Raw genomic sequence first — 22,421 nt, 5'->3', positions numbered from 1 at the left:
TGCAGTATTTTTTATCTACCTATTTAATTTTTCTTGTTTATAGTATTTATTTTCACTTTCGTTCCCAAAAGTTTAATTAATAGTCTAACAAATAACCTTGTGCCCGAGACTTAGGTCGAGGCATGAGAGAAAATTTTTTGGGTACATGTGGTCCATGTGAGGTCTCAAGGATGAAAAATTTGCCCAATCCTACCTTCAGGCGTAGCTGATTGTGCTCACCTCATATTATAAAATTGGCTGCAATTGGCCTTGTAAGTGATGGAGCTTTCGATGCTGCAATTTATCATGATTACAAGGTCAATCAAGTTTTATTGTGTGAGAGATATCGGAGATAGAGTTTTATGGATGCGTTTTTGTGTTTCTCACTATATTCTCTATCTTATTATCTATATCTTAGCTCTTTTTTAGCCTTCTGCTTCTTTCTGGGTTAACCATGATGTCATTGTTACCCAACCCCCACCTGTTAGTTGGTATGACAATGCATTTTTGTTGTGATTTCAAGACGACACAAAAGTTTTGATGCGTGAATATTTACTAAAGCATTTATATAATAATATACGATACACTCATTTTCGGAGTTTTATCGGAAGCTGAGAACTCATTTAAGACACAGTGGTAATAGGTGCTTATTTTAGGATTTCAGGTGCCTTTTCCAATTACTCTTTTACTGTCATTTGTATTTGATCTTAAACATGCTAATTTTTCAGGTTTTTATATCACTACTAATGCATGTACATTATTGGTCACTTCCATTCGCTTTTACTATGGTTTTATTTTGTGATAAAAAATTTGGCACACACTTGGCGATGATTCGTGTTATGGGCTACTATTTTGAACGCCACATTCTGAGATGGTGTCACAATAATTTACGATGCATAGGAAAAATTGTGCAAGTGATGGAAATTTTATAGTCTACCTATTCAAAAAAGAATCGTAAGCCTTACTTGGTTTTATTTATTTTTTCAATGTAACCACATTTTTCTTGGCAGATATTTAATAATTGGCTGTAGAGGCCTACGAAGGAAATTATCCACTCCTCTCTAAATTCAGAACGCTGTGCGCTGTTCTGTGTTATGTCAGCTATTTGATTAGATAAGTTTTATCATAATGCACTGTCTTTCTTTCCTAGTAATTATTTTAATCATCCGTTTGCACATTCCATCTCATGTCTTTGGTAGGAAAACATTTTTTCACTGATAAATTAACCGATAAAGTTTCCTTTATTCATCGGGCTATCTCGGCCTACACATTTAATGCCGTTACCTTGAATTCGAGACAACATTCCCTAGTGATTTTTGGCTAACCATCTCCCTCAAGTTTCGCTGCAAGACCTGTTGGTTTTTTTACATTGAGTTTAACAATAAAATTATGGATGCAGGTCATATTTCCCTTTACATTCTGAGTCCTTCTAAGCCACATGTTAATCATCAGTAGGATATCTGCCTTCATTGTCTAAATATGGTAACAGCAGGAAGAGTGGAAAGTTTTAATTTACATGTGAAAATTTTTTACTGATCTCACTTATTTCCTTTTTTGCAAACTTTTACTAATCTCATCTATGTACTGCTTCTATTATCACAAAATTATTTGCCTTTTCTTGTTAGTTACTTTCATACGTATTTTCAGCATTGAGTGTACTAAAGCAAGTATGCATTGCTACCGCTAATAATTTTCTTCTCTGCATCTCAGAGTACACGGATCGTAACTAAACGCATTCCTGTGCCATGTGCATTTTTCCACAAAATATTTTGCTTAGCCTCTCGTCCATATTTTTACAAAAGTTCGCTGCGAATTCTAAGCTGACTCTTGTTTTGTGGCTGACACATGAGTGGATGATTAGACTGATAACCTAGAGGTTGTGAGTCCCGATTGATATCCTTCCTTTTTTTATCTCGAATATTCGAATACGCATGCTTTTCGCGAGATTCGAGGAAGTCTCGTGTCGGCCTGAATGCGATCGTAATGAGGACATTGGTTTTTTTTATACTAGTTAAATGTATTTTTATATCTATGGTTTCTTTTCTTAGCCTTTTTTGTCTTTAATATTTTTATCAATGCTAATAATTATCCTTGTGATTTTTTTCCTTTTATTTTGCTTTTGACAGCAGATATTTTTTGTTCTTTAGATGAAGAAAGTTCCCTTTTTGTCATAATGCTTTCACTCATTTGTCTGAGACACTCTCTTAGTACTTTTTCATATAGCGAATGAATCGCTTATATTTTGTTTGAATATGCTTATAAATCTCTCCTATATTTTAGGCTTATATTTAAATATTTTACCTGAATATTGTCTATAGAGTTGAAATAAATCGTTTAGCAGATAAATTATTACTTCGGCTATATTATTACGTGCGTTATGGAGTTTCTTTTATTTCAGCATTTAGCAGATTTATGGAAGTTCCACACTATTCCCGGAAAATCAAGGTGCTCTTTTTTCTTGTATTTAATTAAGCGAATAATGATTCCAGACATGACTAAGATTCGTGTTGTATTATATTTAATTTACCGCCGAAGTTGATTTTGCCCCTTGGCCAAATTAAATTCAGAACAGTTCCAGAATAATAACATATCTGTCATTGGGAATTTCGCAAATTATAAATTTTCTTCATGCACGTCAGTATTCTAAAAGATGAGGCCTGTGAAGAATCTGATGTGAAATGTAGCGCTGTACATCGCGGAATCGTGAGATTTGAAGCCGGAGGATGAGAAAAGACTGGAGGCGTTGAAGATGTGGGTACGGAGGAGAATGAAGAAAGTGAAATGGACGGAAAAGAAAAGTATGTCTCTGTATGTGACAACAATTAAAAGATATTGAATTTACCTCCTTTCCGCTTGGTAATAAAGGCACGCCCACCCAAGTATCTGGTATGAATAAGGGCGGAACGAAATTACATACCTACGTTTGGCGATTCCAACAACAAAAATATATCTCTTTCCTGGAGTGATAAAAGATCTATGGTATAGAAAACCAGGTCGCATTCGAAGCAGTGCATTTGACGTGTTTATCCATTATCAAATTATTCCATGATTGTTTTCTTTGGGTAACTTATGTTTGTAACTTTCCGGGCAAAAGTATGTCTCTGTCTTCTATGCATTCCTTTATATATAAGTAACGTCGCCCAAAATGTCTAGCTCAACCTCTCAGTATGCTGAAAACTACCATTTACCACCGAAGATCTAAAATGTACGAGTACCTGTACATGAATTCGTATTGCATCTGAATTAATAAATCTATAGCCTAAGTAATTGTGGCCATGTTTACAATTTTTACTGCTCCAAGTTCCGAAGCCTTGATAAGTTATGGATGTGCTCAAAAAGTGTATGAGCGCACGGTAAGTTACCCCACGAGAACAATCATGGAATCATTTGATAATGGATAAACACGTCAACTGCACTGCTTCGAATGCGACCTGGTTTTCTATATCATAGCTCTTTTATCATTCGAGGAAAGAGATGAATTTTTGTTGCTGGAATCGTCGAACGTATGTAATTTCGTTCCGCCCTTATTCATACCTGATACTCGGGTGGGCCTCTCTTTATTATCATGCGGATAGGAGGTAAATTCAATCTCTTTTAATTGCTTGTCGAAATTCGCCTTAATATTCCACGGAAAGCTAAATTTCAACGCGAAAATGTGTTCGCGATCCGCCGGTCTCCCCCTCCCTCAGCCGCCATCCCATTCCATCTCCTCTTTCGCGATATTTTTCTGCGCGGAAACAGTTTTCCCGCCCGGCCGAGCCGCGGCGCCGCCGTCGCGTGTCCTCGATACGCCTCTACCGGCCGCCGGGAGTACTTCCCCGGCCAAAACATCGCCCTCGCCCAACAATATTAGAGTCAGTCGGTGTCAGGATCCCTGACCAGTGTAATCAGTGAGGTGTTTCGTGGATCGCGCCGTGCGCCGCCAGTGATTTTTCAGTGGAAGTGTTCCCTTGAGGCCCTGTGCGTTGTTGTTTTGTGTTGAGGAGAGCGTGCGAGCTGGGATGCAGACACGCGAGTAAAGATAGAAATATTTATTTCGCCCAGTGTTGTGTCAGAGTGTTTTCGTCCGAGCGGTCATCCAGGGCCGGAGAGGTGGGGGGCCGCCGGAGGAAATCGGCAGGGGCGGAGGGGGCAGGGGCAGGGTGCCCCTCGTTGCTGCCACCACCTCCTCCCGCCTCCCGCCCCCTTCGACACCCGTGCGAGGCATATATGGGCTCCAGCGGCGTCATGGAGAACATGACGAGGTGGGTGGTTAAAACCGCGAATAAAGGCCTCCTTTACAGTGTAGCCCGCCTTTTACCTGCCTATGTTTTCATCCCTCTCCGTCCTACTTGTGGACCAAGGAGGGAGTGGCCCAAGATTCGGTCTGCACGGGAGTGACAGAGTTGATTTTGTTGATTCGATCGTTGGGAGTTGTTTTGAATGGTGATGAATACTGGAACTTAAGTGAGATGAGTGTTGTTTGGGATCGTTTGTATGCGATGCTTTCGGGAGGAGAGCGGAATGGTGGGAAAATCGCGATTCCAGAGGGCAACGCTCAGTTAATCATGATTGTTGGCGATGTTTTTTTTCCGCGAGGAAAATACGTCGACGACCTCCCTACCCCTCCCCCTCTGGACCCCTTCCCCCTCTTTCCCAATCCCCCCCCCCCCCACACCCCCTCATCACGTCATGTGTGTCCTTCACCTGTCTCCGAACCCGAATATATGCGTGCGTATGCTTTTATGTACCTCTGTAATTCGCTCCGCTCGAATTTCCATTTTGTTGATTTCAATCCGTTCCCATTGCTCCCTCCTGCTTCCACCCTCTGTTGATTTTCCATTCGCGCTGAAGGAAGAGTTTTCGAGTGAGGAGCGGAGAGCTTTGTGAAGGTGTTTGAATGTGAGGGGGATGAGATGAGGGTTGGAAATTTCAGTTTTTGGGAGACTTCGAAATCAACCTTTTAGCCCTTAATGCTGGGGTACGAACTTCGGTTAATTTTTCTTTCGAATCCGTTCCTTTATTCACTTGTATCCTCGAGATCTGCTACGGTGCTTCGTAGGCCTAGTGTATATGTAAACCGTGGAATCCATGTGGGGATAAGGCTTATTCCGACGCCCGTATTCTTTGAAACCCGCTGTAATTCTCTGAATATTCCTGTCCTTAGCAACTTGCCCACCTGCCCTCGATAGAGCGAATATGACCTCAAGCCGTCAGTCGCGGCCGAATATCCGACGGAAGAAGCATGAGAGATAGGCACGTGTTCACCGGTGAGAGGTACGACATGTGCCGAGTGCACTGGGCGTGAAAATGTGGAGAGAGAGAGAGAAAGGGGCGACCAAAGAAAAGAGAGACAAGACTTTGAGAAGCGGAGATATTAAGTGTTGGATTCGTTTTTGAGAGGGAGACGGAAAGGCGAAGTTTTCGCGGAAGGCAAAAATTATTTTATGGGCGGCGAACCTTGGGTTGTTCAGTGGACGGAAAAGTGGACGAAAGAAATGTATCTACCTGCGGCTTGCGTGTCCGGCGATCTCCTCTCCAGTTCCTAGTTAGTGTACTTCTGTGTGTGTTTTGCGAGCGTGGTCGGCCGCGTGTGTCCATTCGGATGCGATCGAGAGGAGAGATAGTCGTGGGTTTTAGCACGGTTGTTTCATTTTGTGGAGGAATAGCGAAGAAATGCCATGGTTTCGTTTTTGGGATTACCTTCGCGGCTTCATTCTGAGGATATAGCAGTAAGCGCGGTTCGTTCACGACGTGGGCCAAAATCATTGATTCGCTCCTGAAACGGTGAGAAAATCTTAGCCCGAAATATTTTGCCAAGATGAGTAAGGGAGTGTAGCTATTCTACTTCTAAACCATACATGATCAGTTCAGTCTTACATGACCATAGCAAGCTATTGTCGAGACAAGCATCAATCGAGTGTCAGCCGCGCACACGTTTGGCATTTGAGGAGAGTTTCTTCACCTGAATTCGCCGGTAGGAGGACTGGCGAAACTGTAAATCGCAAAATATCTACGCGGCCTCTGCCCGAAAGATGCCTCACTTGGCATTATATTGTAAGTTCTCAACCTGGACTGTGAACGTCTGCAGCATGGTGGGAGAAAGCAATTAGACATCAAAAAGATAAAACTGCGGAGTATTTCTATGTATCAGACTATGAATTCCAAGCAACCTCGCTAAAACCTTCGTCAGAAGTGTGCGAAAAAATGTGCATTGCGAATCTTTAGTTTGTCAGTATATTATTATATAGCTGGTCTTCAGCTGGGCTCTTGGACGCCTGCATCATCCTTAGTGGAATACCGCCATCGTCAGCGTGGAACCGCGGATAACCTGCGGGCATCGAACCATGAATTCCGATCGACCCGCGAAACCGGTCTCCATACGTATGGGAAAAAAATTGCTTGTTAATCTAACGAAACATAGTGAGTCTTCAGCCCGGCCTGAAAATGCCTGCGGAATAGTAGGAGAAAGATCGCCACGAAAGGGAAGATTTCGCGGAGGTATTCTGAAGATCCACCCATGAATTCCAATTAACCCGGCGAAAACCTCCCGTCAGGAATATGCGAAAAAAAATATTCGCCGTGCTTGCCACGTGAGCGTTCGCGAGAGAGGATAGAGTAGGTCGTCTTCTTCCTCTCTTCTCCTTTCCCGTGTTCCTCTCTCCCCCGCCTCCGACCACTCGCCTTCCTTCATCCTCTACCTCCGCACAACGAACCCGCCGAGCGGCCTCTTCCCATTTCCACGTCTGTTCCCGGCATCTCTGGCCGGTCCGCGCGCGGTCGCTCCGGACGTGGAGAGGAGAATCTGCGGCGGGCGGAGAAGTTCGCCGCCGCTCTATAATTTACGTGCATCAACAGTCACGCTGTTTCTCCACTAGATGGGCGCGGTCTCCCAACCGGTCTCACGATCAATGGTTGTAGTTGTAGGATGAAGAATTCCTTCTCCTTTTCGCCGATTCCGATTTGGGCTCACGTTTTTGCACGGTGCCTGGCGTGGATGTTTGATTTGTGCCGTCCGGGAAGCTGTGGCTATAATTTACTCGCGTGATTTCATGGCAGTACTCCCATGTAGTAGGCGTTAGCTCGCGTAGCTGAATGTATGATTGTAGTTGTAGATTGGCATATTTCTCCTTTTTATTTTCGCTGATTCCTTTCGGCAAGTGTTTATGCACTTTTTCTTGAAGTGGAGGATCAATTAGCATCGAAAAGAGTAGTGACTTCAATTTATGTGCGTACGATCGTTACAGTGTTCCCGTAAAATGTTGTTAAATATGGACTCCTGATCACTCTTTCGCTGATTTCTCTGGATTTCAATATTTCCCCGTGGCCTGGCATGTGGAGATTCTTACCTATGATTTACCCTTCCATTCTAGGAACGCCATGTCTGTAATTCATCTACAAGTCTTACGTTATGATTTTTTGTAGATTTGATCATAGCAGCCCCGTGGAAGACTGCATACTTTTGAAGTTAACAACCCTCTAGTTTGTTTTCATAGGGTTGTTTTTGCAAGCTTCGTGACGTCGAGGTTTGATTTGTGCCCGGGAGGTTATTCCCTGCCTTTAAGTTACCGTCTTGAAATTGACGCTATTTCTCCGTGGGTGTTGTGCTAACGTAGTTCATTAGATAGTTGTGGTTGTAAACAATGCTGAGTGTTTCTGATGCTCTTGGGTTAGGGTTTTTATCTGGTGCGTCCTATGGAAGTCGTGCTATTAACTTACTTGTTTTCTTTCGTTTTTTCTTTTTCCTATCTAGTTACTATGAATTAACGTAGCTGATTTAAATGTTCTTGGAAAATAAAGGATTTTTGTATTCAATTCTGTTATTTCTTTGGGCTAAGATATTTGCGTTGTACATGACGTGAATATTCAATTTGCTCTAGGGATAAGTCGTGTCAATCATTTACTAGTGCGGTTTACTCGATGTTATTCAGTATAGACAGGCCTGAATTTAGGTTGTTCATATATAACATGTCTGTTAATATGCAATAAAGGGCCTTCTCTTGGTTGCTTCCTTTTTCATTGTGCATGGGGATGTCATACGGCCCGTGGAGAAACCTTACGTGTATTAATATATTTTCCTGACCTCACGGTTTTCGCCAGCTTTGGGGGTTATGTTACGTTATTTGATGGGTGATTTTAGTTTGAAAATAATAGCTCCGCATTTTTATTATTTTATTATATTTGGCATATTTCCATATTGTAGCCTGAGAAATGATTCGATTTTTTCCATGGATAAGATGTACCAACCATTCGCTTCCCGTGTGTTTCTTTTACCTTGGGCGTGATCTTGCATTGCTCAACGGATTTTTGTAGGTATCGAGTGTGGGAACCCCTCTTTGCAGCTGTTTTCTGGTGTGAGATAGGGTGTTTTCTCAGCGTGTCGAGTTGAGATTTGATTCTCTCAGCGGCAAGAATAGTGTGCCTGTAATTTACAAACTTGACCTCCACGCTGTCTTACATTACAGTGGACGTTCTGTTACGTTGCTCGATCGATGGATGTAGCAGTAGCGTGATTGCCCCTGTGGTACTGAATCCAGTGCTCTTGTTTTTGCACGGTGCGGAGCTGGAGATTCGATGTGCACCTTAGTTAAATCGTGCCTGTAATTTGCTGCGTTACGGCCACGTTACTTTAGAGTGCAATTGCCTCCATCACGCATACCGATATTGGAGGAAGTAGTTGATGATTACGGTTCCTTGCGAAAAGTCGCATTCTGCGGCGAGTAGTGGTGATGGAAGCTCAATCGGAAGTGTAAAGTGGTGAATATGTTGATTTACTTTGAATTTTCAAAGCTGTATATTGCTATCTTAGTCTTGGTAAACCTTTCCATCAAGGTGACGGTGCAAATGGGATGCGTTGCTTCGAGTGTACCTGTCATCTTGAGGTCGCTTTGCATCCTAACGGGAGCGTGGTAGCGTAGCGGGTAAAGGGCTCGTTTTCTGACCAAAGGCTCTCGGGATCAAATGTTCAAATATTAGAAAGCCATGGAACACTACCAAACACAAATCCTTGAATTATGGGTTATATGGAAAGCAACTAGGCCCCCTATCCTAAATATGGATTTGTCACATCTCTTTTGCTTTTAATGGGGTGATTCCATCTTCACCTATCCAAATCAGCTTTCGGTTTGAGTTCCCACGAACACTGAGTTGGTGATAAAATGTGATGAATTAAGTCATCAATAATTGAGACCCAATCAATGCCATCACCCGGTCGGAAACCCCAGAAAGTACCAAATCGCACCGCGTGAATAATTCCCTGGTTGTGCGTTGAACAGCTCGCGCGTGTGCATGATCCAACGACTGCTGTTTAATTGACGTATCGCAAACGCAAACGAATGCTTGAAATGGGATTAAATGACTTGCTTTTCTACGGGTTTTCGCCATCAAGCGATGGAATTTTGATTGCTCTTGATCTTTTCGCATCCTCACGTGCCATGGGAAACCACTTGTGAACTGACCTTTAACATCCAATATTATTTTCGTGTTCCTGTTTCAATCGTGTTGTCAATACATTAATACATAAAAATCCTTATATTTTTACTAATTTTTAATTTTTTAATAGTTTTAAGAATTTACTTTGTCCTGCATTATTTGTAAATGCTTTCAGCGGACAAGTTGATACAAAAATATAAAAAAATGCCCGCTTAGGAGAAGTGTGGTGTTACCGAAGAATGATGAAGATAAAATGGATTGACCAAGTAATGAGGTAGTGCTAAGAAGAGTTGAAGAGGAGAGAAATCTGATAAAGGCGGAAGAGAAAGACGGAACACTTAGTCGTTCTCATTATCATGATGACCTGATGGAGAAAATCGTTGAGAGGCATGAGGATAAGAGGAACGAAAAGCGCGGCCTCTAATATGGCAAGTTATGAGGTATGTAAGCGAGACTATGAAAAGGTTGGCAGATTGGAGAGCTGAGGGTAAATCTACGTCAAACCAGTCTTCGGATTGTTGATTAATGATGAAGGTGATGCGCTCCGAGTCCAGTTCTCTCGTCACAAATTTCCTTCGGCAATCGTTTCCCTTGTGGTAAATTCTTCCAATGTTTTCTGTTCCAATTCTTCGTCATGTTTACTGTTCCATAGTTTACGCTCTCATCATTATCTCTCATTGTAACCGCGTACCCTTTAATTTCCTTTAATGCCCTTTTTTAAGATCATTTTTCATATGCGTGAAATAAAGTTACATTTGTTCGCCTCAAAGATGCCAGGATCTGTACTTGGGTATTGGCTTTGGATTTTACTTGCCAATCCTCACGCATGTTCATGAATTCCTTTCGTAGATGTTCTTATTATTGCCGATGAGTCTTTACCTTTCGTTCCTCGAAAATTCTTACGAATGAAGCTAATCAACATTTATAATAAAATCATCTAATTTCTTTTGTAGTTACTGAATTGTTGAAATAAGGTTTGGTTTTTTAATGGGCTTGAGACCCTAGCAACAACACTGTCACTATCGGCTAGGAAAAGGGTTTTCCCGTCTTCCCGTGTTGGTGGCGGGATACAGGCACCCGGCGCCTCCGTCCTTTCTCCTTCGGACGTTGCGGATGGGGAATTCCTAAAGATCGTTGAGCCGCACTAAATGTGCTTAACTACTTGAGTCTTTTCTTGGGGGAATTTAGGATGAAACCAGAAGGGAAATAATCAGGTTTTTACTAGAGGGTCATTTACTTCATAGTCCTCCTTTTTCTTCTCGTTAACAACCTATTAATCCAATCTTATCACGATGTACTGTTGTCCTCTTTCCTTCTGCTTGCCCTCCCATCTTCTTTCTAACTAGTAAGGGATGCTTTTATAAGGTGGTTTCCCATTTCTTTTTTATTGCCTAAATCGAAAGATTATTACTCCTGGGGTACGTATTTCATGCTAGATTTTTAAATGACGATATCTATTTTTCGCGATTTCGCGAATTGAAAAGGGAAAATTTTCAAGCGCGCGAAAACGCGACAGCTAAGTATGAATGCTGGGAAAAGACCGTGTGACGTCATTCTGGTTACGGCTGCCGCCGTGTGATTATTAAGAGACGTTTCCCTGAGCTCTGTGCCACATGCATGCATTGGTAATCTCAGACGATGTAAAACTCCTGACTGCTTCGCAAACTCGAGGTATCGCATGAGCGCCAATCTAGACTTTTTCATATGAGGTTAAAATTGACCATTAACATTCGTCTAAACTGGTATTTCGAAAACCAAATAATTTGTATATTATGAATACAGTAATGGTGGGCAACGAATCGCAATCAGTGCCTTTCGTTTCCTTTGATAAAGGAAACTACTTTATTGTAAAGAGAATTTCGAAATTTTCCTTGAGCTATTTCTCAACTAAAGCGAAATGGTATCATTCTCTGTGACTTCGAAGAAAATTATCTGTTTTTAATGACTACTTAATTAGTTTTCCGTACAACTAGTTTCTGTGTATTTGCATCATCTTCCAGTACTTTGGAAAATAAAGTTATAGGAAGGAAATTAACTCGTAAGATATATTTTACGCGTAGAAGGATGTTATTCTACAATTTAAGAGTGAATATTTTCTCTGTTCTCTTTCCATTTATGCCGCCAAACGGATCGTTCTTCGCTGTTGCTAGGAGTATCGTTGGCAACCTTCGATTGATTTCAAATTGATGACATTTGGGATGGCTGCAACCGATTCGAACGTGATCTCGAAGGTGAAAAGTGAAAAAAGAATGTCCTAGAGGATGCCTCCGTGGGTACAAATGTAGCCTCGAATCCTTTGGCTAGCGAGGCTCGAATTTTCTGCGCGTGAGCCTCTATCGAGATGACGCAAGGCAAATCGTGGTTCCTCATTTTTTTCCGGAATTGTTCGGGATGTGAATTTTAAAACACAAAGCCCTTCAGCATAGTATGATGCGAATTGCGAAACTTATGATTAATTTCTGATGTGCGATGGATTTCTCGACACTGGAATAGCGATAAGAGGGCACCCATTAATTACGTGGGGCGTTTAGGGGGGGAAGGGGTCAAGCCTATTCTCACCCAATCTCACGCGGGGGATAAGGGGGGTCCTGGCATGAATCACGTAATTTTTTTTTAATCGCAAGAAACAGTGTAAGATTGCAATCTTAGTAATCTTAAATACAAGTTTTGACTAAACCTAAATAAAAATTATTAAAAAAAATATTTTTTGTAAATCCAACGCAATGAAGCTATTGATGTATTTACACTGAAAATACGCATTTGGAGAAGTCTCACATGAGATTAGAGGGAGGGGGATAGGGGATCGAACCAAATTTCACGATATCTCTCTCTGAGGGGAGGGGGGTATAAAAATAGCCAAAATCACCTCGTGTAATTAATGGACGCTCCCTAATATGTATCGAACTACTTGTGAGTTATTGTCTATATCCCGTCGTGTATTCTAGTACTTAGGCGTCGCAATTTATTAAGTTTTCATTGCAAAATTTTTGAGTTCATTGTCATCCTCTACACGCCAATGGCGTTCGGTAACAGCTCCTGAACCGGTATGCATAAAACTTTTGGCTATTCCCACGGGCGAGATGTGAAATATTTGTCGGGCGCTTTACATGTCCTCAGACTTTAGTAGGAACCGCGGGCGGTCCCAGGAACGGACCTGACCTGCCTCAACATCCCGAGTTATTGAATTCCGCCCGTATCTGTCGGATTATTGGAGGGAGGGTTGGGGCGGGGGACGTCGGCCGGTCTCATGATGGGCGCGTGGAGTCTAGCGCTCCGCTGCCTTGGTGACGCACACGTGCAATGTGAATGCTTGGTAGAGCTGTATCTTGCCTTTAGTGGTACATCCTCATTTTATATTCTAAGCTTTATATAAACTCTGTTTTTATCGCCCGGGTCAAATCTTGCAAATCAATTTTAACCCACTTTCCGATTAGCTATAAAGCTGAAATTTTCAGAGTAACCTAGAATCAGGTGACATTGCAACATTATAACACTTTTATTATGATTTTAACTGTACCTCTATTGTTATTCAGTTTATAAAATTAAATATGGAGGTTAGTTCAAAAAATGGCCCTCAAAATCCGGTGGTAGCGCCGCGATCATTTAAAGAAACGAGAATGATAACCATCGAAAAAAATTTGTTTACATCAACACCATTAAAAATTGAATGAACAAAAATTTACGAACGAAGGAAGAAAAAGGATCTCAATCAAAAAGAGGAGACGGATAAAGTAAAAAGAGGAGACGGTTGTGGGCGACCCGCATTAGGTACGGATTTTTTTGAAACAGAGGGCTACAGAGACTTGGATTGAAGTACCACAGATTAAGCCTGTTTGTAATCCTCGTTGGTGGGGACTGAGGATCAACCTTACTTGCAATAATAGCTACATCTCTCTATGAATAAATTGTAAAATAAAAATAATATTCACAGCAATCGCTTGTGCCTGTAATTAAACATTTTACGAGGTCAAAATTGTTCCCGCTCTTTTTAAAATGTATTTCTGGGTGTATCCTAAGTTTGACGAACGAAGGAACTAGTTTCAATGGATTTTAAATTAATAAAAAGTAAATTATCGTCTCAATTGTTTTGTTTCGGATTTTGCTGATTGTTATAGGACGTCATATCGACGAAAAATGTCGTATTGCAGCGATCCTTTCTTGTAATTTATTTATCAATTTAATTCTTTATCTTCACCGACCTTAAAGCAGCGCATTTTTGGGAGCTTTAAAGCGTGGGTATTTAACAAACAATACTGTATCACAATCATCGACGACCATGCCTTGGGCAGGGGTAACCTACGCAGGTAGGGATCGAACCCGCGGATTTTAGCTGGCGGGGACTTTACCCCGCCGCCACCGATGCCGAAAGCGTATCCATCAGGAAATCGAATCCTCCGCTACAGATGGTGTAAGTGAAGTCTCTTTTTTGGTCAAGTTTTATGTTGCCATCGTTTCAATAGCTAGCTACTCCCCCGTATCCTCGTCTTCCGGACTTTTTGATAGGTGCCCCTCGGTTCATGGGTGCAAGTCCACTCTTGTTTCTCTCTCTAAATCGACGGAGGATGTATTTCTAACCAATTACTCTGCTTGATCCTGCGCTCTCCATCCAAGCTCCGAAATTAGGGCGAGAAGGGGGAGGATTGGCGCCCAAGAACCGGAAGGCGCCTGGGCGGGCCAAAAAGGAGAGCTTATCAAGAGTGAATAGATTTTTCGAAAGCCCAAGACCCAGAAAATGTTGGCAGAAGTGGTAACCATTTAAGTGTCGTGCCAATTGGGAATCAGGGAAGGTATCTCTACAAACTCGATGTCTGTTTGCGAGTGCACATATGTCTAGCCTTGAATTCGCGCATATTAATGCCGATAGAATTTTCACCAGTTTTTATTGACTCGCTCCTCGTCTCGACCCGGCATTCGGTTGGACCTGACTATTGAACTCACCTCGTAGGTCTACTCTCCTTCACAACAGCTTAACTTTGTGTAAATTGCCTCATAATAAACCGAATCAATGGATACATTTTCCTCCAATCATCACTCAAATCGCAAATGGATTGTGAAATAGATTTTTATAAAATTTGCGGTAGTTATAAGTTGTCTTGAACCTGAATACGCTCTACATGAGTTTTAATTAATTTTCAGCAAAACTCATTGACATAAATTATTCATTTTCGTTTATATCAACTTTTCTCTCCCAAATACGCGGCTTCACTTACGCATGTAAACCAACCATGCGTACCATTTTTCACGACAATCCAAGTTGGTGGGTTGAATTTTGCCATTTATCTAGTGCATTTGGGGGGGAATGGCCCGTTACAGTGAAATTATTTTTGGAAAGTAATATTTACTTCTTCTCCAATATTTCGTGTGAGTAATCGAAAGTAAAAATTTGAATTCCGCGCGCACTGACCGAAAGGCAGTTTTAACTACAAGAACTTCATCTTTAGGTGGACATTTTTCGTAGAACATTTATTTGATGCGTAAAGTTTCTAGGTTAAACATTTTAGTTGCAATTTTTCGCAGTGGAATCTATAATAATAAAAATGTTTGTTAGCATGTCAGTACACATTCTGTCAGAGAAAATATTTACGGCGATTGTATGAATAACAGGGAAAAATTATTTATTCATTTATTACTATTCCACCGAAAACAGCTCGCATTGGCCTTTTACATTGGGGATTTAACCTAATAACATTCGCTCAAGCACGAATAACCATGCAACGTACCTAAGCGGGACTCAAACCCTCGACCTCTTGCTTGGCAGGCGAGGAATTCACCCCGCCGCCGCCTGGCCCGGTGTTAATTGATTGTATCTAATTGCAATTTAAATCTTACTGGTTCCTTTTAAAAAAGGTTATTGTATTTAATTAAGAATTGTCTGCGTGATTGTTATTCAGTTCGATTACATTTCTTCAATAATTTTCCCATCACTGTTAATTACTGATGAATGCCTAAGGGATCGCCTTCGCGGCGATCAACAGTTCATTTGTCACTTGCCAAATGTGGGGCTTCACGTAAGAAATCGCCAGCCGCTGTCTGCAAGGACGGACGCCGTGTCCGTCCTTGCAAACAGCGGCTGCGGTCTCGGGATCGCGTGTGGAACGTCCGAATTTTCCGCACGTCTTTTATCCGTGTCCCAGTCGTGCCAGCTACCACCCTGCCTGACGTGAATATTTCGTACTAACGGCAGAATGGGAGTTCTCGTCGTATGTCATGCCTTTGCGGGTATCGAAATGTGAGGAAAGGTGGAAACAAGGGGATTACATTGAGAGGGCTCCAGTCCGTCCCGTGGAATCCTGGTTCATGTAGGCACTTAGAGGCACATTTCATTGGTATTGATTCCTGATTTTGAAGAGCTGTACTGATTACATATATATATTGATTACAACGCAGTTGTGAGGCCCATTTTAATCTATTTTCAAAATTATCCCCAGCGCGGGGATGAATTTATAGTGATCCATTTGTTCTGTAATTTTGCGGTATAGTATTTTCTGTCACGTGGAATAGTGTTGATGACTCGTAAATTTTATAGATCCGTATCACCGTGAATATAAATTTTTGTAAACACCTAATTATAGCTTACTTCCCCTTGACATTCGGATCACTTTCCCGTCAGCGACACTACTACTGTCGTCGTCAAAATGATGTGCCGCTGTACTTTGCAATTTATATCTGGACTTCAGTACATGCCATAAAAATGAATTATACGTCATTTTAAAGGAAATTTTATACTTAATTCCAATTTGCTTTTTTGTTTTATGACAAAAATTGATAGAAAAATTGCAAATAAAGTAAGTAGTGTTTGTATCACTTTTATTTTTTCTTTCGGGGTAAACTCTCGGACTAGATAGTGTTTAAACATTTTCGTTATTTTACCACAAAATATACGTTTTAAAAATACTCAAAAGCCATTTTATTAATCTAAATTAATATTCACAACTTATTGTGGAAGATGAATTTTGTAGACGCAGTAGTTTTCCCTAGGTTGAGTTACAAAGTTCATGAAGTTGACAAAACGGCTAATTTTATGGTGCGAGGAGTCATTTATGGCACTTGCGTGTTAACATTTTTCAATTTTTCATAAAACAAATAATAAGTCAGAATTGAGATTAAAATTTCCTTTAGAATGACGTATTATTCATTGGCATGGCATACACTGAAGTCTAGATGTAAATTTGCAAAGTACAGCGGCACATCATTTTGACGCCGACAGTAGAGGGTCCACTTCTATAAGCCAATTATAAGGCAAGGCAGGTGATAGCACATGTAATGACTAATGAGAGAATCCTCTTTCGTATTATTCGTTGGTAAAAATGTCCATTGGTTTGGCTGTTTCTTCCTGCAAACGCATTCTTTTTTATGAAAATTCTTCATTACAACCTAAATGTTTGCAACTCATTGTCAGAAGGCGTCAAGGCTGTTTGTATTTCTCATGGTGGTTCCTTAGGATTCCTCAGCTACGGTTTTCCTGTAACGTTAAGATTGGATCCATTGTGTTCATTTTGGGGATTTTTATTCCATTGTATTATTTAATCTTCTCCTAACAGACTTAGTTGCCTCTTAAAGAGTGGTCCATCTTTCTAGATTTTATTTTTTCTCCTACTTTTTACTCTTGTACTATTCTTCACTATTTCAGGCCTTGGTTTGTAGCAATTCATTACGTTTTAAGCGTCTAAGCATAAGTTTCATAGGCATCTATTATTTGGTTTGGATGTATGCCGTACATCCAAATAGTGTTCCATGACCTTTAAAAATACTTTGATGAACCCTCTGAAAATGTACAAGTTTAAATTACAATCATTATCATTGGCAAATAATCTTAGTAATAATTTGATGGTTCTCCTATCATCTACGTTTCAAATATTTTCGAGTGTCTTTTCTTGTGTACTCTTCATCACTTAATCGGTAAATTTCATGTGAAACATTGGCGTTCTACCTGTCCACTAGTCCTGCCGTCATTTATCAGATTTTAAAGTTTTTGGCGAAATGTTGAGGAAAAATCTCTGTAATAACTTTTAAAATGTCTGCAACAACTTTATTTTACCCACCTAGGTTTCAGTAAAGCATTGAATTTATTTTTGTCAGCAAATAATTATCAATATATTAACACTGTTATGTGATTCTGCTTTGTTCAATATTTTTATCCCGCCACAATCCCTTTTGATGTGACCAGTTTTTCGTCTGGATATTTTCAGAATTCCTTTTTTCCCTCACACATCATAGGATTCTAAATTAAAAAGGTAGGATTTGTTTCCAAATGAGAGCACTTGGAATAACATCATCTCTTTGGGACTCTGGCAATTCTTTTGTGCAAGTTACCTTCTGAAAGTGACGTGCGGAATTCTGCACGACCCTGCCAGAAGCGCATTGCTTCTGGAAAAAAGAAACTGCAAACAATTTCTACTAACTTCGAGAAAATTTTCCTTCAAATTGAATTCTTCCTATAGTTCTTACGAGGGTAACGTGCACGAGAAATTGCGTGTAAATCCAGTCTCACACGCTACACGATAAAGTCTCTTGCTAGTAACTCTGCGGGTGTACTCCTCTCCTTTTGCCATTTCATCGTTTTTCTGTTTCGCCTTGCTTCCGCCCACCCGCCTTTTTTCCACGCCTGCCCCCCCCCGTCTTCCCGAGGGGAAGGGGAATTCATTGGGTAGGGGGGAGGGTGCCTATCTCTCGCCCCATCCCCTTCCCTCCCTGAGGCCGAACAGGGTGTTGTTCCCCTTCGCGAATTTCTACGTGGCGGGGGAGCGAGAGAGGGAGAAATTGTATTTTTGCGGTCTGTGCGGCGACGGAAGAAAATTATATTCAGGCATGCGCGTGGATATGTGTTTCTTTTTTTCTCTCTTCGATTCGTCCTTCGAGAGTGGTGGACACGTGTGGGTGTTTTTGTTCGGTGCACTCTCGCCGGGTGAATCTCATCTCTATGTCTCCCTTGGGAAGTGGGGAGGAAGGCTGCACCCTGTGTCCCATACACCATGCTCAAAGAACGCGGTGCATCGAATAGGGTGGTTTCCTATTATTTTTTATTGCCTAAATCGAAAGATTATTACTCCTTGAGTACGTATTTCACGCTTTTACATTTTTAAATTACAATATCTATTTTTCGCGTTTAAATGAAAAGTGAAAATTTTCAAGCGCGCGAAATTAAGTATGAATGCTGGGAAAAACCCGTGTGATGTCATTCTGGTTCCGGCTGCCGCCGTGTGAGGCCACCTTAATGCGAGGCTATGAGCGCCGCTACTATACAGGCTGCTAGCAGGTAGCGCTTGGCTTATATAAGGATTATTAATACCCTATCAAACGAAGGAAACTTTCCGACCTTAAGCAATTTTAATTGGTGATTATTAAGAGATGTTTCCCTGAGCTCTGTGCCTCATGCATGCATTGGTAATCTTGGACAATGTAAAACTCCTGACTACTCGTATAGCATCTAGGTCCCTGTGACGTCACGCGGAGTGGCATGCATAGGGCGCCAACATTGCCTTTTTCAAATGAGGTTAAAATTGACCATTAACATTCGTCTAACTGGGATTTCTAAAGGCAAATAATTTTATATCATGAATACACTAATGGTAGGCAATGGATCGCGATCAATGCCTTTCCTTTTCTTTGATGAGGGAAACTACCCTATTGGTGTGGTGGCCAGAGTGTTGGCTTTCCACCCTATGGGCTCGGGTTCAACTCCCAAAGAATGTGGAGAACATTCCCAGCGCAACATTCCATCCTTCGTAAGGGACGTTTATCCGTGATCCCCTTAGCGCCTTTCATTATGAGCAGCCTAATGCCGACGCCGGGTTTCTCTCCACCCTTCCTTCCTTACCCTTTCCTCGTGGCACAAATGACCTCAGCTGTCGATCGCCTCCTCCATATACCATACCACCATAACATCGGAGAATGCTGATCAAGTCTCGGTCAACTCGCAGTATTTCTGCATCTGCTCAGAAGTTTACTGGTCAACACTCGGTGACTGAAAATATCAAGAGTACGACTGATGTAGGGAGGCACTTGTCTGTCACCCAAATATATATATAAGATACATCTCGCGTTGAGATTTGATGTGATTTGCCAATAAATACTGCTAGAGATGTGTAACTCCTATATAATTGAGGCGTATGGGTCAAACGTTAAAAAGTTGTCGAAAGATATCTCCATTATTTGAAACTATTCAGGATTTTCTCGCATGGCTCTGGGAATCTCATCATGTCTTTGTTCTTGGCCTCAAGCACTTCTTCCGATGTGCTCCAATTTGAAAAAGGGATTCTTTGGCAATTAGTTCCTTCTTTTAGACACGAAATCGTAATATAATCATGAGTTAGTGGCGTCATTAAAATTCTGGTTCATTATGTCGTTCACGGAGACCCGATCCTTGGTGTTAACAATCGCTCTCTATTGTGTTAAAGACAACGAACCACGTGAACAGCCTCCGTCAATTTGAATGAGACTGTTCTACACACGAGAAACGTGAAAAACTTAATGCTTGAAGTCTCACAGTATGGAAAATTATGTAAAGTATTCACCACGTGTGTTCAACCATAGGAGTATTCGAGCGATAAAGCCATTAGGCTTCCGCCGGCCAACCGCCCTCAGCGGAGCAACGCACCGCTCTGCTATCTGAATGTCGGATAGGCAAGATTTTTTCTCTATCTTGTTGTATGTACTCTTCCGAACGATCAATAATAATAATAATTATATAATTACGCATTAGAAAAATCGGGTAAAATTTTCAAACTTAATATTCAGGGAAATGTGGATGAGAGAGAGGTGGTTTTTTTTCTTTTCTGGGAACACATGATACATTGCTAGGTGCGAAAATTCCATTGGGGAAAATCATTTGCCTTGACTGATCTGTGGATTTGTTCCTGGTGCTCGACCACGTAACGTAGCACATTATTCTCCCTTATATTTTTGTATCAGGTATCCGGTGCAGATTCGCGATATCCTTTTTTATTTCGGTCAACACAAGTGATTTTTCCATTGTGGAATTTTTGTGCATTTTGGGCACTTTCGGGTGACCCCGTGAACACATTCCCGCTCGCTGGCCCTAGCAATTTCGTACATATGTATGTTTTTGGCATATTAATTTGAAGAGTACACCAGTTACACCCGAAGTTAAACGATTCCGCTTTGACCAACTGATGATTCATTCTTGTGCTACGAAAAACTATCGAACTTCGTCTACAGCCACTAAATATATTTTGATGGAAGTAGGGGCATCAGGTGTGTCTGCAGGTTGGTGTATTTATTCCCCATCTAGAGGTCCAGGTTCAAATCCTGGTGGTAGCGGAAATTTTTCAAACGTAACTCGGCCCCTGCCCGAGGGCACTTTTCGATCTTTTTCTATCATAATTTTTTGTATAGTAAACTGGGTGTCGGATGGGACTCATAATTTGTGTGCCATTTTTCCCCCTTTTCAAGAGCTGTCTATTGATGCCACAGCGTTTCTCGCCAATATGCCTTCCTAAACCTTGCATGAAAGCGCAAATAATGTAAGCTATCGGCGGTGGCGTACTCAAAACAACAATACATGATAGGATCTGCTAAATACATGCTGCTGCCGCAGACTTTCATTGGATTTCATAGGAACCCTTTCCTTGGTACATTGGACGGACCATCAAAGATCTGCTGAATATCTGAACTACCCGACTACCAACCTGCTTTTAAATCCCCCGATCGGTACGTAATGTACTCCTTTATCGCCGGATGAAACCAGTTTTTAAGCCTCCCCGTTCTGGAGTGTGTTTCCGTTATTGTATGATCATAAACCTATCTACCATGGAAAATCGGGTTTTTTAAAACGTTCGTGACGTCTTCTGCATATAGATCAGTTGGAAACTTGCTTGAGAGGCCAAGTCTGTATTGTAAATGGCTATGTGAAAGTAACTTCCATCCTGCATAGTTGTTACAGTGTTATCGTGTCACTTATAAAATTAGCGTATCATATTTGAACCTACCGTGTTGAACGTGTGCTAACTCAACGATTGAGCGTACCACATGCTTCTTGTCCTCGCGCGCCGCATAATAAAAAGGTGAAATCTCAACATTTTACTTTTCAAGGTTCTCTCTGCTGATTGATCTCTGTGGGTCACTTGCGTCAGATGTGTCGCACGTAAGGTAAGGCTGTCAGCTCTCACGGGCAGTGTTTCCTCCCAATGTCTGTAATTAGGCAGGCACACTACATTCTAAAAATTAGTAAGATCAGCTATTTCTCGCGTGGAATAATCTAATGCATTACCTTTTCCCTATCTATGCATATAATTACCTGAGAATTGACAGAAAAAGGTTTTTTTTTATAGCCGTAATTCGACCCAATAATCGCATTGTGGGATACCTTGTAATTAGCTTCGATTGATCAGGCACTATTTGCCCATAAAATCAGTCAGATGAAAGACTTGTTGGAAGTGTTGCTGGGACTCGAATTTCCAAACTGACCGATTTATGTTTTATAACCACCTTAGCTGGTCAGGTTCTCGTTTGAAATGGATATTTTATCGTTACGAACCGTGAATTTAACGACATTTAGACTGTGAAAACCTGGAAAAAACCGTGAATTTTGTTATTCAGTTGGAGTGGGTTCCCTGTCTAAGGTTAGCAATCGTAAGATTGCTTTGACACCTCACTCCGCTCTCAGCTCTCCTATAAGCTTATCTTTCCATATTCCCTCTCGTCCTTTCTTTTACAACCTTGCAAACTTGTCCTACTCAGCTGTTATCGTATAAAAAATTTGCATTCAGTCATGTGTTGACCACTGCTTGTATCTGGCTGGGCTGATCTCTCGAGTCGATCGGAGGTGATCAGGGTTTGAATCCCGATCAAGGCGAATGATTTTTTCCTCTGTGAAAATTTCGCACCTGAAATGAACGAATGAACTTGCGGGTGACTCTCTAAACATACGCCGCTGGCTACGATTTTCGTGGGGAAAATTAAGAATTCTTTTTTAATTTTGTCGCAATTTACAGAGAGAAAAATAAATTTTTGATTGATCGTAATTTAGTTAGAAATTTTTTCCCTTTTAATCGAATGCTAGATTGGATGAA

General features: G+C 41.3%; 1 protein-coding gene across 6 annotated transcripts in view; it reads left to right on the top strand.

The window, feature by feature from the left end:
- Positions 1-22,421, top strand: part of LOC124159396 (aryl hydrocarbon receptor nuclear translocator-like protein 1) — a 415,122-nt gene that overhangs the window by 66,388 nt on the left and 326,313 nt on the right. Inside the window, exon 1 of one of the 6 annotated variants that reach the window (XM_046535179.1) lies at positions 3,854-4,223. The exons of the other annotated variants lie outside the window; for them this stretch is intronic. Coding sequence (XP_046391135.1) covers positions 4,189-4,223 — 35 coding nt within the window. The 5' untranslated portion in view covers positions 3,854-4,188. Of the gene's footprint in view, positions 1-3,853; positions 4,224-22,421 lie in introns of those variants that run through there. 6 annotated transcript variants of the gene reach the window in all.

Source organism: Ischnura elegans, chromosome 5 (genome assembly GCF_921293095.1).
Source record: "Ischnura elegans chromosome 5, ioIscEleg1.1, whole genome shotgun sequence".
Taxonomy (NCBI): domain Eukaryota; kingdom Metazoa; phylum Arthropoda; class Insecta; order Odonata; family Coenagrionidae; genus Ischnura; species Ischnura elegans.
This window is presented reverse-complemented; position numbering and strand designations above follow the sequence as displayed.